The sequence below is a fragment of the Ahaetulla prasina genome, chromosome 1, assembly GCF_028640845.1.
Source record: "Ahaetulla prasina isolate Xishuangbanna chromosome 1, ASM2864084v1, whole genome shotgun sequence".
In the NCBI taxonomy this organism is placed as follows: Eukaryota; Metazoa; Chordata; class Lepidosauria; order Squamata; family Colubridae; genus Ahaetulla; species Ahaetulla prasina.
The window spans coordinates 97,864,817-97,883,353 of record NC_080539.1 but is presented as its reverse complement, the minus strand read 5'-3'; the positions used below and the strand labels follow the sequence as shown (position 1 = coordinate 97,883,353).

The following is an 18,537-nucleotide window of genomic DNA, read 5'->3' as shown; positions in this document are numbered from 1 at the left end:
TATAGTGGCTTCAGCTTTGATAATTCTATATTGATTTTATTTTAATGAACCAATGGCATCTTAGGTCACTTTGTCTGTATCTCATAGATAAAAACATCTTTGCAATTTTAGGAAACATACAATTTTATGATAAAATAAAGTAGTCCATCCTCTTTTCCACATGGCTGCCTTCAAAAGTATAAATTGGGTAAGCCTTGATCAATTTTATTAAAACATGCTTTGATTTAGCAGATTTGCTTAAATAGTTCCAATTTTATAAAATTTACATCTTTCATACAAGATATTAATCACTGGATGTTAGAATCTAAGATGCTAAACCTATTAGCGTTGTAATGGTGATAAAATTGTCATAATGTCAAGCAGCCCAGACAATTTGCAAAGTTTCCATATTCAGATTTGGCCAAAAAAAAATTGCATACTGAGCAAAGTGATGTCATAACATGATATTAACATAATATCCCCAATAATTCTCTGAATGTCACGTAAACATCATTATTTTCCCAAATCATTGCAAATCATATACACATCAAATGAAGCATTCCATGCAGAGGAGTTAAAAATAGCCATTTCCTATCTCCAGTGTCATTCTCATATGTTAAGATCATTGCAATTTTCAAAACTTAATAAAGATGTTGAAATGTGAATAAGTGGGGAATTAAGTAGCATGATTAAACATGGCAAATTCACTGGGAAAATCATGCCTTATCATGCTTGACTCATATTTCTTTTGTATTGAAATACCTTTATTCTTTCATCTTTCCTATTTCTCTCCAGGGGAAGATGTTGGTTATGTGGCAAGTGAAATCACAATGAGTGACGAGGAGCGGATCCAGTTAATGATGATGGTCAAGGAGAAGATGATTACGATTGAGGAAGCTCTTGCAAGGGTACATAATGCAAATACATTATATCCTGCTAGGGACACACGATAGGCCTGATTACATCAGTGAATCACAGACTCTTGTGCATAGCATCCATAATTATGAGAATCAAACAAATACAGGGAGTTTCTAAATAGCTGATTTTGTGGATAGACATTTCTGTGTTCTCCAAGCAAGGAACAGAATCCTGAATGAACACATTTCTAACGTAAAGGTCTTAGTGTAAAAACAAAACAAAACCCTGGAAACATGTATTCTATTTTTTAATGTTAATCAGAACAATAAAAAGATACTATATATGTATTACAAAATATCTTCACAATGGATGAAATTTTAGACAAGACTATTTTCAGATGAGCAATAATACAGTATATAACTAAAATTCCTATTTATATAAAATTCTTTCTCCATTGAGAATTAAGTTTCCAGATTGGTTTGTGCGTGTATGCGCAAGCACATGGGTGCGCGTGTGTGCACATGGGTGTTTGGATGTGTAATTTTTTCAAAATAGTCTAAACAACAAAGATTCATTTGTACAGTAGGTTAAAAAAAGATATATAAATGTATTAGAAATACATACATACTTGAATAATATTTGAATTAGACAAGTATATAAAACTTGTAACTTTATTGTTGTAATGACATATCATATGTCTTTTCTTGTATTTCTGAGTTTTTTTGATAGAACACTTTTTATATATTTTCTATCATTTTTAAGTTTTGCTCTTTTTTCTTTTGTTATTAATTAATAAGCAATATAAATAGTTAAGTAAAAATATAAAGAACAAAGATATATTCACAATTGTTTTGCACTGATACTAATGGAGCTTTAATTTCTCCAATAATTATTTAATTAAAAAAAATTAAACTAAATACCGGTAAATTGAGAGCTATCTCTTTGTTTTATTTTCATTTCAGCTTAAAGAATATGAAGCTCAACATCGGCAATCAGGAAACATGGATGCATCTGAATGGTCTGATAGTCCTTATCCGACATTTGATGTTTCTTCCAATTGCAATGTAAGTCCGTATGATTCTTTCAAGGTCATGGTTACTGTAGACTTTTAAAAACTTACAGTAGTTGAATGTCATTAGAGGAATGGAAAATAAAAAGACCTTCAAATTGCAGGTAGTCCTTGACTTACAACCGTCCTTTACTGACTATTTGAAGGTATGACAGACCCCCAAAAAGGTATGACCAAAATTTGAAGGTCCAATGGCCTCCCCCAAGCAGTCACGCAAATGCATATTGTGCATTTGGCAACTGGCCTACAGTTATAGAGGAAATGGCAGCATGCAAATTTAATAAATGAATTTATGTTCATTTGCAGCATCCCATAGTCATATAACTGCAATTTTGTAACATTTTTTTTTGCCAGAAACCAGTGTTTACTTTTCATCATAGGCAATGGATTTGTTTAAGGACAATGCCATTCACTTAATGACTGCTGCATTCAGTTAATGACCACCAGAAAAAAATTGGCTCAGTCATGTGGGCGCCTTGAATTATGACTGTCATGACACAAAATGGAAATTCCAGTTGTAAGTCAAGGACTACCTATAGAAATATAAAAGATAAATTCCACTAGGATTGGATGTTTGTTTGTTTGTTTGTTTGTTTTTACTTCAGAGAAGTTTAGGGTAGAACTGGACATGAGCAAAAGCTAGCCAGATCTTATCTTTCTTTCCAAAGACCCACCAGAGGAGCTGGGTGATTGTACTTATTTCTAAAGGCGGTCAAATATCTTTCCAGGCTTTTAAATTTAATTTCAAAGCGTCTTTTTTATTTTACTTTAGTTACTTCTTGAAAGGAAGGTCACCATAAAAGTGATAAAAGTCCTATTTTACCATTTCTAAAATATAGTGAGAGCTATTTCTGCAAAGGGACTTTGTAGTTGCTGGACATATTCACATATGAACAGATTAGCACTTAAAAAAGAAAAGAAAAGAAAGTATGCTGTCAGTACATACCGAAAGGATTTAATTAATATTGAACTTGCTTCCTCTTCTTCACCTTCTGTTATTTACAGTTTTTCTCATGGCAACTTGAGATGTTTAATCTCTGACTGAGCCTAAAAAGAGTTAGCAAGGGAAAGGCACCCATCATTGCTATATCTACATTAAGGCTGCTCTCTGTGACTATTATATTCTTAATTATACACTCCGTTTAGAAAAGTCCATCTCTGACCTTCTAGAACAGTGGTCACCAACTGGTGGTCCGTGGACCACTGATGGTCCGCGAGAAAATTTTGGTGGTCTGCAGAAAAATTATTTGCATTTTGTATACTGCACTAAGTCAGGGGTCCTCAAACCATGGTCCCTGGGCTGGATACATGCAATGAATGTTTGTGTTGCTGCAGAGAGTCTCCCCCTTCGAGATCTTTTTGTGTGGGGCAGAGGGGGGCAGAAATTCAAACTTGGGGTCTGCTTCAGCCTCCTGGTGTGGGGCTTTGGAGGGAAGTGCCCTGGTGGCAAAGAGCCCTGGAGGGCCTTGTTCCAGTGGGACAGCATCATGGCCTGGAACTGGCTGACCATCTCAGCCCACTGAGCCTCCAGGCGCCGGTACCTAGCCTTGCAGTCCCACAGGTCTTCCCTCTGCTTGGAAAGCCTATGCTCCTAGTCGTCAGTGAGGTGCTTTTGCTGAACCTAGTTCTCAGTCAGATCCAATTTGAACTGGGCTGTTTTGTCAACTCTTTCTTGTTGCTTAGCTCCAACACCTGCTTCTTTTTGGGGCCCTAAGGAGCCTGGGCGGACAGGCAAGGAAGGGCTGGGAGGGGAGGGGCAAGTAGAGACCAGCGAGGCACCCCTTGATGTAAGTGACATTGAGTTGGCCACGCCCATCCAGTCAAATCACCACCTAGCCATGCCCACCCAGCCGGTTATTAGGCAGATCATATTAGTGATCCACGGGATTTAAAATTATGAATGTAGTGGTCCCTGAGGTCTGGAAGGTTGGGGACTGCTGTTCTAGAACATGCCAAACTGGCAACTGCATTGGATTCACAGAGATTTATTTCCGTATTCTGATACCTCTGGGTCCAGTTTATAGTTTAGGGAACTTTTTCTCAGGTTTCCTAGTGTGTGTTCCCTAAGAAGTGGTGGTGTGTCATGGTGTAATTCAGGCTGACTTCATAAATATTTTGTTATACTTACTTTGAGTTTACTCCTAGCACTAATGATTAATTTAGTCATGATGATTTCAATAAACTGCAACTGATTGCATTTGTACAGATTAAGCCATAAGCCATGGTTTGTAATCATAATGATTAGGTTCACTCAACATGTCAAGACAAAACAAATCTTATGATTTAGCATAAAGCATGAACCCAACCCGTACCTATCAGATCATAATTTAAAGGAATTTAAAAACCATAATTCATCTCTAATGACCTATTGACCTACTTTACTTCCAGAAGTCAGAGAATCTAGATTGCTCCAGAAATCAAAGTTCATAACTAAATATCAAATTGTACATTTCATAAAGGGGCATGAAAAGCAAATTAAAATTGTAGGTGTTCCCCAAATCTCTTAGCAGTGTGATTTGAAAGCAAAATGTCCAATTCAAAATATGTTGATTCAGCAATAAACCCTTCAATGACTCTCCAGTACAGTGGCCAAACAGATAGCAACAAGTATTTTTACTCCACTCAACACCTTGTCACTATCCTGTCAATAGCAGACAGATAAACAAACAAAAAAGGCCAAGTTCATCTACAGGTAAAAGGAACGCCACATTTCAAAGTCCAAGAATCTCTCTTGAATCCCAAGAATGTTAAGACAGGAAGTACTCCAATTTATTTCAGAATGTCAGGCCTGCCTCTGTTTAAAATCCTAGAAATAAAACCTCCGACTCCATTGAAGTAGAGAAGAAGTACTTTTACTGAGTTTGAAATGATAGCAGCGAAAGAAAAGCAAGATCTGAGCTAAAAGGCACAAAAGTTACATATTGAAAGCTTCCCCAAATTCCTCCCCCCACAGGGACCCAGACTGAATGTCCAATCCATGTCCAGCAAAATATCATGTGGGGCACATCTTCATGTGTTTTTGTCCATTTGGAGTTCTAGGATGGTTTGGCGTTGACTGGGTGTAAACAACTCCATTCAGCAGCGCAGTAATTCTGGAGAGCAAACCTCCATTTTAGTTCACATGGGTCTTCATCACACCAGCACACTTCCCAAACCCCAATGCCATGCCACCCCCATCCCCCTAGCAAGCAAGCAAGCATCAAAGGGAAAACCCATGCTGGAGATCCAACTGATAGACTGTCACCCCACCTGGAGCTGGTGTTCTAATTCTAATTAATAGTAATAGAGCCCTGTCAGTGTGTGGTGACATGTTAAGAGTAACAAGGAAACAAGTCTCTCTGAGAAAAGTATCATATTTAACACAGAAAAATATTCAACACAGATGAAATAAGGGGGAGGAGAAAGGCAGAAGGGAAGATTACAATGCTAATGTTAATGGTATAATATATTGTCATTTTTGCTTCTCAATTGTTCTCCCCTCTGGTGCCTTGTGAAACTTCTAATAAGATCAGAAGTTATTAATCAAGTAATATCTGCAAATATAAATATAGTTAAATAGATGCAGGGAAAACCATTACTAAAACGTAACATCATCAGAAGCAGATTGGAGTCAACATGTTGTGATAATCCTTCTATAAGACAATAACTATGTATGTCTGGATTCAATTTATCTATATATAGATTTATGTATCACTATAGATAATTTTGTCTTAGTGAAATAGGTAGCCTTAAGGCAGTTTTAAAAAAATACTACTAATATTAGCTTCAGCCTTAAAATTTATCTTTTTTTAAATCTCACTGTCAGTGCCAAAAAGTAATGGATTATTCCTCCCACTTATTACCGGCTTTTAAATATATTTAAAGTAAATTAATACAAGATTGCTTCCTGTTATCCTTAACTTCTTAGCTACATTAGTTCTTTCATTTCTCTTTCTGTCTCTCCCCATGATCGGGTACCTACAAAAGAGCATCTTCTAAAGTTTCCATCTTGGTTGAGAAACCTAATAATTACAATCTCAAAAATCTCTTCATTGGGGAAAAGCAGCATGTATGATTAAGTGGCACTAAGTAGTACATAAAGTCTAAATTATATAAGAATTATGTATTTATTCAACAAGAAACATATTCGGTTTTTTTGGGGATGAGTGGAGAGAGAAAATCTAATCCTTTGCTCCATTCCTCACTCAAAGAAAAAAGTTGACTTGCATAGTATTTGAATACCTTTTCCCACATGTGTGAGTAAAGGAATCAACATAATAGAAGTCTTCAAGTTGATCCAGATGTGCTGGATCACAAATCCAATCATTTGCTCAGCCAGGGCAACAAAGAATTAGGTTAGAGAAGGCTGAATAATGACAGATATATTCTCCTCCTCAGGAGGGGCTTATGAAAAGCTTTAAGATGGTTCAGAGTGCAATTCACTAGATAGCTTGCATTAGGCAGTGCAATTCAGGGAGCTTCTTATGACGGAGCAAAGTTATGGCCAATATCCAAAGCAATCCTGCATGAACCAAATGTCCCTCTGACAGTGCATTTTGCTGTCATGCTGGATTCTGTGCTATCAAATGAAAATAGGATAATAGATCCTTGCCAGTGAGATTTAAATGGAATTGGAAGTTAATAATATGTTCAAACTACATCTGTGCAGCTACAGCTTAATTGAGCTCCAGATCCAAGGGCATTGGACAGAACAATAGAGCTTCATTAACACTGTTTTTCCACTGTCTTGCCCTGTAGTTCCTTTCTCATTCCCTACGTGTGACAACTTTCAAATTCTCATTTTATATTGAGTGGGAAAATCAAGGCTTAACAAGTTGAAACAGCCAGCAGGGGATGCTGTAGAAGTAATGAATTTCTTGGACCTCTGCCTCATCTCACAGGAACATACATACAAATCGAGATTAAAACTCTCCTCATTTTCAAATATAGGAATTTCATAGTTCCATAGGGAGAAAAATAAATACAGTTTTCAGTATTTCCAAACCTGGTACTTTCTAATTCTCCTATGCTGTCTGGAGTTGATGGGAATTATAGTCCAAGCCATTGGAAAACCATCAGGGTAAGCAACATAATATGGAGAATTTTCAATGAGACCAGGCATGTTTTTCTTCCTTTTTTGTTACTTCTTAGGGTGATTTCACTCTGTAACTTAATGAAACTATTTTTTTAAAAAAATAAATGAAATAATGGCTGTATTATACAACTTGTAAAAGAGTTTTAACCTTATGATTTTAAATATTGACCAGTCAAATATGCATACAGTATTTGTGCAGTGATCTTACAACATATTTACCCTATGTGGCGTGTAAATATGAAATGATTAAACAGTTCTGATGAAATTGGTTTAACAGTTAATTCTACAATAGTTTGTTCAAAAAGGGAACTAGATTTCTATAACAAGACAGAACTCTGTAATGTGTGTATGTGTGTGTGTGTGTGTGTGTGTGTGTGTACATGCATACATACTTTGTGTATGTGTGTGTACCAGTGGTGGGTTTCAAAATTTTTTACTACCAGTTCTGTGGGTGTGGCTTGGTGGATGTGGCAGGGGAAGGATACTGCAAAATCTCCATTCCCACCCCACTCCAGGGGAAGGTTATCATTTCCTCCCGATCAGCTAGATGGGGGCGGAGCCAGTCAGAGGTGGTATTTACCCGTTCTCTGAACTACCGTATATACTCGAGTATAAGCCGAGTTTTTCAGCACATTTTTTGTGCTGAAAAACGTCCCCTCGGCTTATACTCGGGTCTATACGGCTTATACTCAAGTTTTTTTTTTTTTAAGCCCCTCGGCTTATACTCGAGTATATACGGCTTATACTCGAGTTTTTTTTTTCTTTTTCACATTTTGCGGACTGAAGCCCTGCCGGTGCAGTGAGAGGCGGGCGGGGGCGCCAGCCTTCTCAGCTGAGGGAGGAGGGTTTCCCAACCGGTAGGTGCCTCATTTCCCACCCTCGGCTTATACTCGAGTCCCCAGTTTACCCCAGTTTTTGGGGTAAAATTGGGGACCTCGGCTTATACTCGGATCGGCTTATATTCGAGTATATACGGTACTCAAAATTTCTGCTACCGGTTCTCAAGAACTTGTCAGAACCTGCTGAAATCCATCTCTGGTGTGTACATATATACAGCCCAAAACCAAGAAGGAACTTGTTCAATAAATGCTTTTTAAATTAGTGACTGGAGCCAGTCTTTTGAAACATGTTTCAGCAACTATTCCATTATTGAAACAAGCCCTCAATTGAAATTATAACCTTTTCCCATCATGAATACCTGAAAGAAATTCCCTATTCATGTTATCAGGTGCTTGATTACTAGTTAATATTCAGTGTGCTTCTTGCTGAAGTGGCCATTGGAGCATGCTTGTTCATGAGATGCCACATAGACTGGCACCCAGTAGAGAACTGTTGCAAATTGATTGAAGAAACTGTTGTTACTGCTTAAATGATAGATGGTTACAGAGTTGAACTATGTTGAATTTTCCATGTTCCATTTGACATGAGTGTTCTCCCATTTCTCCAAGATCCTGGAAAGTTGATACAATTTAACAAGACAACCATAGTTGGATTTATTTTGTCAATTACATAATTTCAAGCTCAAATACTGTAAAACCAATAAATAAATTCTATTACATTTTGGAAATGTATAGCTACTCATTGGTTCGGATGCCATTTTGTTTTTAAGTTCTTAGCTAATTTTAAGGCATATAACTCAAGACCTCCATAAAGCTAATAGATGTAAAGATACTTAATTTAGTTTTCTGTACTTGAAACCGTGGCAGGTTTCAAGTATGTGGACTTCAACTCCCAGATTTCTCATCAATGGCCACAACAATGGCTGTGATGTTCTGAAAGTTGAAGTCCACACATCTGGAAACTGTCATGGTTGGAATATGCTGCTGTAGCTGATTATATGATGAGAACTGAATGTTCAGAAAAGCTAATAAGAATATTTGTAGCTCAGGGCTGAAACAAAGGGTCCTTGGTGCTCTCTTAGCTTGGTTATTTTCTTGCAAGAGAGTACCAAGCACCTGCTCCTAAAATCTACTGGAGCAAATTTGTTCACTTATCTGAGTATTAAGTATATTAAGTATATAACCTTTTGGCCAGACTGGTGACTTATCTTCACCCCACCAATTTCATCTTCACTGATCATAGGTTCAGTCTGTCATAATGATGGACCATTTTGGGTCACAATAGGTAGTCAACAGCATGTAATAGAATAGTTTGGTTCAAATGAGGCACATGCTGTAGGATGGATTAGAATGTTGTTGGTGTACATTGGCTTTCATAACTTAGGGCAAAGTATTAGTTTTAGGGTACAAGAATTATTTATAAGGTTTCCATCTTTCTGGTATAAAACCTCTAGATGGCTCATTAGGATAATATTATATGCAAACCACTTCAAATGACAAATCTATTGGGAGGGCATGAAAATGTCTTATCCTGAATCCTGTGAAGAGTAACAAAAATATTAGGCAGGTCTATAGACAGAATGGAGAATATGGATTTCTGATGAAGATCTCACAGGCCTATTGGTATCCCAGAAAATTACTTTTCAGATGCTTGCCGTTTTAGTTTCTTAAAATTGTTAAACATAAACTTTTTAGGGGTTATATCAAAGCAAAGATAATTAAACTTAAAAAGAAATGCAGAAAGATAGGACATTTTAAAAATAATAGAATTACAATAAAATTGCATGTTGTAAGCTGGCATTCTCCTATTTAGCTCCTTCCAGATGTTTGGGGTTACAACTGTTCCCGTCATCCCTGACCATTGATCATCTTGGCAGGGACTAATAGGAATAGACATTGGAAACATCTGGAACAGACTCTTGTTGGGAGGGGGGGCGAGAATCTCTTAACCCAATAAAACCAGGGCAAAATTGTTAGTAATTCTTTGAGTAATGCTCAGGTCTGTCTATGTATCCATCTTTCTGTGAGAGTTTTCTGTTTTTTAGCATTTCAAACTCCTTTTGCAGAGGTGTTTTATGAGTTGCTCTTCCCCGCCCATTTTTCATTCACTGAAATTCCACTGACAATGATTAAGGAACTGAGGGGTCAGAAAGTGTCAGTAAACCTCTGGTGCAAGAAAGCTGGCATTGTTTCCTCTCTTCCTATCTTTGTGGTGAATAGATTTACTTATACTCAGTAACTTCTTCCTCTCTTCCGGAGACAGAGAATTATATGGGTAGAAAGCAGCCAATGGGTTGTGTTTTTTTATTCCTTTTCCCCATTTTCTTCATATAGGAAATGACCATTAGAAAAACGAATGCTCTATCACCATGATGGTAAACCTATGGCACATGTTCCACAGGTGATACGCAGAGCCACATCAGTGGGCACACGAGCATTGCCCTAGCTCAGCTCCAGTGCCCATGCGTGTGCCGGCCAGCTGATTTTCGGGCCTTCTGGGCCCACCAGAAATCGTGAAATGGTGTTTCCGGCCTCTGGAGAGACTCCGGGTGGTGATGGTGAGGAAAACCATTTTCACCCTCCCCAGACTCCAAGAAAGCCTCTGGAGCCTGGGGAAGGTGAAAACTGGGCCTACTGGGCCCACCGTGCCATCGCGTGCCAAAAGAGAGAGGGTCGTATGTGCAGGGCAAGGCGCACTGAATTATGGGTATGGGAAAGTGCGCATGCGACAAACCCCCGCGCTCCCCCCTCTTTTGGCATGCGACAGCAAAAAGGTTAGCCATCCCTGCTCTATCAAGTTGTGTGGCTCCCAAACCCAGTCACTTTGTCAAAGGGTGAAGTCCGATATTATTCACTTAAGTAAACTGTAGATAAGCCTAAAATTTAGAGTAACGCAGCTGAGAAGAGCAGCTCTCAAGGGAGCATTATTCAGAACAGAGCATTAGGCTTCTTAAATGCCGGAGCTGGTAAGTCATCGAGCATGTCACATAATATTCAAAGGATGTATTTCCCCTGTTGCAAAGGGAAAAAAGAACAGGAAGGGCTCCTCTCTGCGGCTATAAGTCATAAGACAGCATGCTGAGTCTTTCTGATCCTTTCCTTTCCCTTAATTGATGTCTTTTTTGAAGATATGTGTCTTGCTCTGTCAGCCATATTTTTACCATTTGATTAAAATTTAATTTTCTAGCTGCTTTCTATTTTTTCTCAACAAGATGCAGGGATTTTGAAAGGTTTTTTCCCCCCTTTAAGTATGTTGGTTTTTACAAACCAATTATCTAAGCAAGTGAGTAAAAGGGTTGGTCAAAAAATCTTACTTGGGGAAAGATGAATACTGTAGTTAAATAAGAGACAACAATGCCTCTTTAAAATGGACTAGCAAATCCTTCAATTTTGTTCCGAGTTTAGCTTAGAAATCTAGCATGGCTAGTGCAGAATATGTTGTATATGGCTCTGGAACAATCGTCTATTTAAATCCCTCTGGAATAATTTGAATCCAATACTTAGAGAAGGTTGCTTTTCTACAGGCAAGAACAACCAAGCCCTGATCTAGATAAGTAGGCAAATAAATGATTAGATTCTCCAAATGTGTTAGGTCTGCTTCTCCCCTTAACCAAGCTACTTGGAGAAATCCAGGAACTGTAGCTCCAACACAGCTAGGGGGTGTGATGATATCCCGTTGCACAAGCATAATACAGGTGGTCCTCAACTTACACGAGTTCGTTTAGTGACTGTTCAAAGTTACAACACCACTGAAAAAAGTGACTCATGACCATTTTCCACACAGCATTCCCAGGGTCATGTGATTTACATTTGGATGCTTGACAACCAGTTTATATTTATGATAGTTTGTAGTTCATGTGATCCCCTTTTGCGACCTTCTGACAAGCAAAGTCAATGGGGAAGCCAGATTCACTTAACAACCGTGTTACTAACTTAACAACTTCAGTGGTTCACTTTACAAATGTGGCAAGAAAAGTCGTAAAATGGGACAAACTCACTTAACAAAATTTCTCATTTAACAACATAAATTATGGCCTGGATTGTGGTCGCAAATTGACGACTACCTGTACAATGCTATTTCTTGTGAAAAGATTGAACCAGCTTATTTAAAGGTTAGTTAGAATTGAGAAAGGGCCGTGATAGCTCAGGCTATAAGAAGCCTGTTATTAGAACACAGCAGCCTGCAATTACTGCAGGTTCAAGCCCGGCCCGAGGTTGACTCAGCCTTCCATCCTTTATAAGGTAGGTAAAATGAGGACCCAAATTGTTGGGGGGGCAATAAGTTGACTTTGTAAATATACAAATAGAATGAGACTATTGCCTTATACACTGTAAGCCGCCCTGAGTCTTCGGAGAAGGGCGGGATATAAATGTAAATTAAAAAAAAAAAGAAATGTAAGTTTGTACATGTAATACCACAGATTTTTGGGTTATTACAGAGCCAGCTACTTTGCTATAGAATGTCGAGCTGGCTGAAAAGTGGGCATCTTTAGACTGATGATACTATGGATTAGCTGACATCACTATCAGCGAAACTTGTTAGCAAATCATTTGCGGTAATCTACTGGTCTGAATAGTTTGGGACCAATATTAGCAGAATTGTTCTTCCAGGTCTTGTCTTGACTTCAACAGTTTTGTGTAACTTCCATTTCTTAACAATGCTTGCCAGAATCAAAATTGCTAGCTGGAAGTGTTTTTGTTTTTCTTTTAAATAGCCTTCTCCTGTTTTGTAAGAATGAATTGTATTCATTTTCAAGCCTTCACACAGCTGCTCAGGAGAACCAATCTACATTGAAAGTAGATGGAACTCCAGTGCCAGCCTTAGAGGGTCAAAATATTTGTTTATCTGTAGAATTGAAGCCTGACAAATCGACCACATTTTGGAATCTCTGAACAACTGTACATGAAGAATAAGACTCCATTCACATTTGCAGAAATATATAAAGATTAAATAGCCTTTGTTTACTTAACAATTGAGTGAATTGTACCATTTAAGCAGGGATGCCTAACATGTGCATGAAACTGTATCTCTAGATCAGGGGTCTCCAACCTTGGTCCCTTTAAAACTTGTGGACTTCAACTCCCAGAGTCCCTCAGCCAGCAAAGCTGGCTGAGGAACTCTGGGAGTTGAAGTCCACAAGTCTTAAAGGGACCAAGGTTGGAGACCCCTGCTCTAGATAAATACATATGTAGTAAAACATATGCATAATATAACATTAAAACATATATTTTCTTTATTGAAACACCGCCTATTTCTTGTAAGTAATCACATAGTTATGAAATGAAAAATTAGTTTTGATTCAGATAGGAAATAAGGTTAAGCTAACACAACACCCCTGAGTTAAACAGTAATTTGGTATGTTAATTAGTCATTTCTTGGATGGACTTGTATATTGGCCTATTTAGAAAGCAGACCATGACTGAAGAAGCAATAAATGCAGACAGATCAAGAAATATAAATCAATTCCTTAAAATGTGAATTTCAGGAATTGTTTCTTTAGATATGGTAAATACGTACTTCCCCAAACCATATGAATAAGCTTGGCTTGAGATACAGAATTCATGGGAGTCAGAGCTTGCCAAGAAAACCGAAAACTGTCCATCTTTTCTGAAGATCGTATTAGCAACTGAGGCAGCTTCCTGACTTCTAATTCCACTTTGTTAATGAAGAAGCAGAGAGAACTTCCAAAGAACCCGGGTTGGGAAGTTTGGACCATCTGACAAAAGTTTTGTTTCAGTTTATTGTTGAAGACCTTCATAACTGCAGATGCTGTTGATCTAGTTCCCCTGTGCCTTTTCATCTAGTATTGACCCATTTTCTGCTGGTATTAGAACATCGCTGATGTGTCAGGGATGCACTTGTTCCAAAAGAAGCTGGGGAAAAAGAGTCCGCCTTCCTACATTTGCCAAAAGTAAGCCCTGTTGGCCTTGCACTATTTTGCTGGCGACTGAATAGCATGCTATCTCTTTAAAGCCAGGATAATTTTCTGAACTAGCTTGGTCAATTTGTTATGGTTTAAAACTGTGGAGCCAGCTGTCTGCAATCTGATGTAATGTTGCCATGGAAACTAGAAATGAAACACTTAAGCATTCACTACAGAATTTCTGCATCCGACATTAGCCAAAATAATTAAGATTTGTGCCATTAGGGGTTTTTGAATGAAAGGGGTGGGGGCTTACAGTGTGGTTGAAAACCAAGCTGTTCCTGTTTACAGTATTGCAATTCCATGTGTTTTCTCCTTTGAAACATGCAAAGAAATCGCTTTGTAGAATGACTGCTTTCCAGATAGAGGGTTCTACATGATGTGGGGCCCTCTTTTTTTTTTTGGCACAGAGTTACTGGCTATGTCGAAACATTTTCAGGCAGAAAGCTGCATGCCTGTAGATGAAACGACTCAAAGTGGTTGAATTGGAAGCATTCTGACCTCTGAGTGGGATAGCCAAAGTGCCACATGCTGTAAAATGTTCCCTTTTGGTATTAATATGCAAATGCCTTTTTGTGTAGGGAATTACTTAACGTAGGGCCAGTTCATACTTTTCCTGGAATGCATGTGCATTCAATGCAGCAGCATCTCAAAGAGCATTTTCCTCTAAAAATGCTGACACATAATCCAAGTGCAAAAAAGAAAGAGTGCATCTGTAAGGATTTTTTTAATAATATCCTATTTTATCTTAGTGTCCAAGCAGGACAATATGTCTGCATTTATATTTGCACATAAAGCTTAATTGTTTGAATAATGGCCCAAAGCACTGTAGAGTGAAACAGAGACATTTAGATCACAAGGAGTAATCATTTGATCCTACTCTGTCCTGGACCAGATCCCAGTAGGAATTCTCTGTCCAGTTCTGGCCATCATAATTGAAAAATGACGATGGCAAAGGTGAGCCACCAAGATCATGAAAGAACTGTGGATCAAGTCCTCTGTGCCCTCAGAAGGGGCAGTAGGTGGCAATTGATTTGTTTTGTCCTATGTGGCTAGTGTGGTAAAGATTTCCCCTGTTCAATCATGTATGACTCGGGGGGGGGTGCTCTGTTTCTTAGCTGAGGGTGCCAGCATTACCGAAGACACTTCCGTGGTCATCTGGCCAGCATGACTGTACGACGAGGTACCTGGAATATTGTTACCTTCCCACCAAAGTGGTGCCTATTTATCTACTCGCATTTGTATGCTTTCGAACTGCTTCATTGGTAGGAGCTGGGATGAGTTAACGGGACCTCACCCCGTTTTGCGGTGCTCGGGTCTCAAACCTGGGCTGTCAGCTTTCCAGCCAAGCTCAGCGTCTTTAACTGCTGAGCCATCATGCCCCCAGCTTGATACATATAGACATTATTATACCTTTGCTGTTAAAGAAAGCCTATTTTGTCCAACTTAAAACACAGACAATAAGGCCCAATTTCAACCTGGCAACTTAAATGGCCCAAAGTTCACCCACAGGAAGCTGCTCTTGGGGTTCTGAGCTGGGAGGCTGGACCTGGGATGAATTGGTCAGGGCTGTGTGTGAAAGCAAAGGCCAAAATAGAGTCTTTGGAGAGTTCCAGCTGGAATCTTCTCCGCTCCTTGGAATGCAAGCCTTGTACAGTGGCAGTTCTGTACTGTAAAAGCCAAGAGTTAAGTCTCCCTCTTCTTCCCCCCTCCCCACTTCTTTTTTTTTGGTCTCCCCCTTTCTACTTTCGCACACAGAAATTCTAAATGGGGCCAAACAGAGGAAGTAGCATATTGAGCGCTGGGTCTGGCTTGAAAATGAGAGCTCTGATTTGGTTCACAAGGAATGGATTGTTTCAGCGTGTGGTGTCACTGCTGCTGGAAAGGGAGGATTCTTTATGTCTCTGTAATGCTGGATACTTGAGGGAAAACAGCTGGAACGGAGCAGGCAGCATCAGATGTGAGACCAAATGGGAAGCTGGGGAATATGGGCTAAACTAAGAGCCTGCAAAGGTCAGAGTTTTCCTTTGGTCAATTCTTGAGGAATGCTCGGTCTGTATTAACAGCCAATCTTGACAATCTTTAGAATGAGAAGCCTAGTATGGGGATAAGAGGGGGGGGAAATTATATGACTATAACTAATAAAATACATCGGAGTAGAGAGGATGAGCTCTCCTCTTCGTTTCCCTCCCCTTCCCTCTCTCCCTTCCCACCTCCTCATTTTTGCTGCTGTTGCTGTTTTTGATTTTCCTTGTTAAGGCTGGAAAAAAAGAGTCAATGAGTGTGTTTCAGTTCAGCGCAGAAAAGCAGTCTATAACCAGGCTTTCCAGTGTAGATGTTTCGCCAGGCCAGGAAGACCATTGCCTGACCCAAACAACAGGAGCTTAACTAACAAGGCTTAGAGAGCGCTGGGAAAGTGTCCTGCCTGGGCTGTGTAGGAAGCAACGTGGAAATTGCTATTATTACACAATGCGCAGAGGCAGAGACGACGATGAGGGCTGGAACACATTTTGGTGTCTGAGACCTTACTTTGTGCTAATTTAGAAGTGAAAATGGTATGTTCCATTCTTTTTAAAGTATTGTGTGTGTGTGTGTGTGTGTGTGTGAGAGAGAGAGAGAGAGAGAGAGAGAGAGAGAAAGAAAGAGAGACAGAGAGTGAGGCAGAGAGAGAGAGAGAGAGACAGACAGAGAGAGAGAGAGAGAGAAGAAATTGTGAATATTCAGAATGAAAGATGAATTTGCCTTGTTTTAGGACTCTGGAAAAAGAGATGCTTCCCTGCCTTGAGCTATGCAACAATTCCTCTACTAACATCTCCTTTTGCTTCCCTGCCAGTCAAGAGAGCAATCAGATGATGAATCAGAAGAATCAGTGAAGTTTAAGAGACTGCATAAATTGGTCAACTCAACTCGCAGAGTGAGAAAGAAATTAATCCGAGTGGAAGAAATTAAAAAGCCCAGCACTGAAGGTAAGAATTAGCAGCTTTAGCAAGAAGATGTGCTTGGATTGTGTGATCAGAATGGCATGGTGGGAAAGAGAGGGTGGGTGTGCCATCCCTTTGGAAAAGTGTATGAGAAACTTTGCCAGAGGAGAAGAAGAAACATTTGGTCACCCTCTGAATTGATTTTTTTTATGCACTGTGCCCATATTAATCAGCTGGATCAGAATAGTTCTTTGCACTAGCGGTCAAATTTTATGGCTGTACTCGATTGTACAGTTTTCTAGGTACTGTTATCTACCGTGATTTTTGGCATGTTTGTGGCTGGATAGTCTTTCTTCTTTTATTGCAACATAACTTATTGGGGACAGTCTCAAGTGAAAAGGCTATAGAGAAGTTATTATTGGTGGATGGATAGACAAACTTTCACCACCTCCCACCCCCCCACACCCCACCCCCTATCATCCTACAAAAATCTGCAGTCCCGACGTGGCTTTTTGGGACGTGCACCCGGAACAGAAAGTTCTATCAGCCAAGCCTGAAACTGGACAGAAACGGGACAGACCCAAGGAAAAGGGCTCCCTGATCCATAACCTTGACTACCAAACTCATTAGAATTCTTAGTTCTGCATTTGTCAGTATAGTAGAAGAATCCGCATAGTTGAGTATAAACACTTTTCCAGGAAGTGACTAATGTTTCATGAGGTTTTTATTAATGAAATGTAATAGTGAGTACCAGATTAAGAGTTTGCAGGAAGCAGAGTTCTGGTAGGAGCAAAAGATAAGTTGCCTTTCTGGTTAAAAAAAAAAAAATTCCCCCTAAAAGCCTCTGTCACTTTGCTTCGTTCTTGCATTTTTTTCCCTGCAAGTTCTGAAGCCAAGAAATGTGACTCGTAAATGAGCTACATTGTTTTTTTGGGGGGGATGAAAAACTGTAAGAGAAATTGCAAGTGAGGCTTATCCCAAAGGGTTAGAAAGCGAGTCAGTTTCTCGTGGGATGCTGAAACATCTGCCTGACCAAAACCACACCCTTCAAGTTTGGCAAATGGTTCTTTCAGCAGGAAGGATGAACTTGTCAGAAAATAGACATGTATCACTTGAATAGAAGCCAAAGAATGCCACAATTGATTCCATGGGCAGAGAGAGATTTTAACCCTTTAAAGCAGGGGTCTCCAACCTTGGCAACTTTAAGCCTGGTGGACTTCAACTTCCAGAATTCCCCAGCCAGCAAAGCAAAGCTGGCTGGGGTATTCTGGGAGTTGAAGTCCTCCAGGCTTAAAGTTGCCAAGGTTGGAGACCCCTGCCTTAAAGTAACATATAGTGAGTTTCACTTTTATAGCATTTATTTGGATTTGATTTTAAAAATAAAATGACAAATGGACATTAAATATTATTCTGCAGCAATAACTCATTATTATTCTATTATTCTGCAGCAATAATTCATTATTATTCTATTATTATTATTATTATTATTATTCTATCATTCTGCAGCAATAACTAATAACTAACCGTTTGTATACATTTAAATTCAGGAGAGGAAAAGAGAAGCCTGATAGAGATGTTATTTTTTTGTGTGTGATAATAAAAATATCTAAGGAACTCTGACCTTTTCCAAGCTCTTGGAATCAAAGGCAAAGAAAGCTTGTTCCATACTGTTACTCTACGGGTAGTCCTCAACTTATGACCAAAATTGAGCCCAAAATTTCTGTTGCTAAGTGAAACCTTTGTTAAGTGAGTTTTGCCCCCATTTTACAACTTTTCTTGCCACAGTTGTTAAGTTGTTCACTGCAGTTTGTAAGTTAGCAACAAGGGTGTTAAGTGAAACTGGTTTCCCCATTGACTTTGTTCTCAGAAGGCT

General features: G+C 39.1%; 1 protein-coding gene across 7 annotated transcripts in view; it reads left to right on the top strand.

Moving 5' to 3' along the window:
• LOC131191618 (SAM and SH3 domain-containing protein 1-like) overlaps nucleotides 1-18,537 on the top strand; it is a 702,583-nt gene that overhangs the window by 646,716 nt on the left and 37,330 nt on the right. For 6 of the 7 annotated variants that reach the window (XM_058169948.1, XM_058169983.1, XM_058169974.1 and 3 more), the window contains exons 7-9: nucleotides 775-887; nucleotides 1,800-1,901; nucleotides 16,577-16,709. In XM_058169948.1, coding sequence (XP_058025931.1) covers nucleotides 775-887; nucleotides 1,800-1,901; nucleotides 16,577-16,709 — 348 coding nt within the window. Of the gene's footprint in view, nucleotides 1-774; nucleotides 888-1,799; nucleotides 1,902-14,859; nucleotides 16,299-16,576; nucleotides 16,710-18,537 lie in introns of those variants that run through there. The other variant, XM_058169997.1, reaches the window with a different exon arrangement.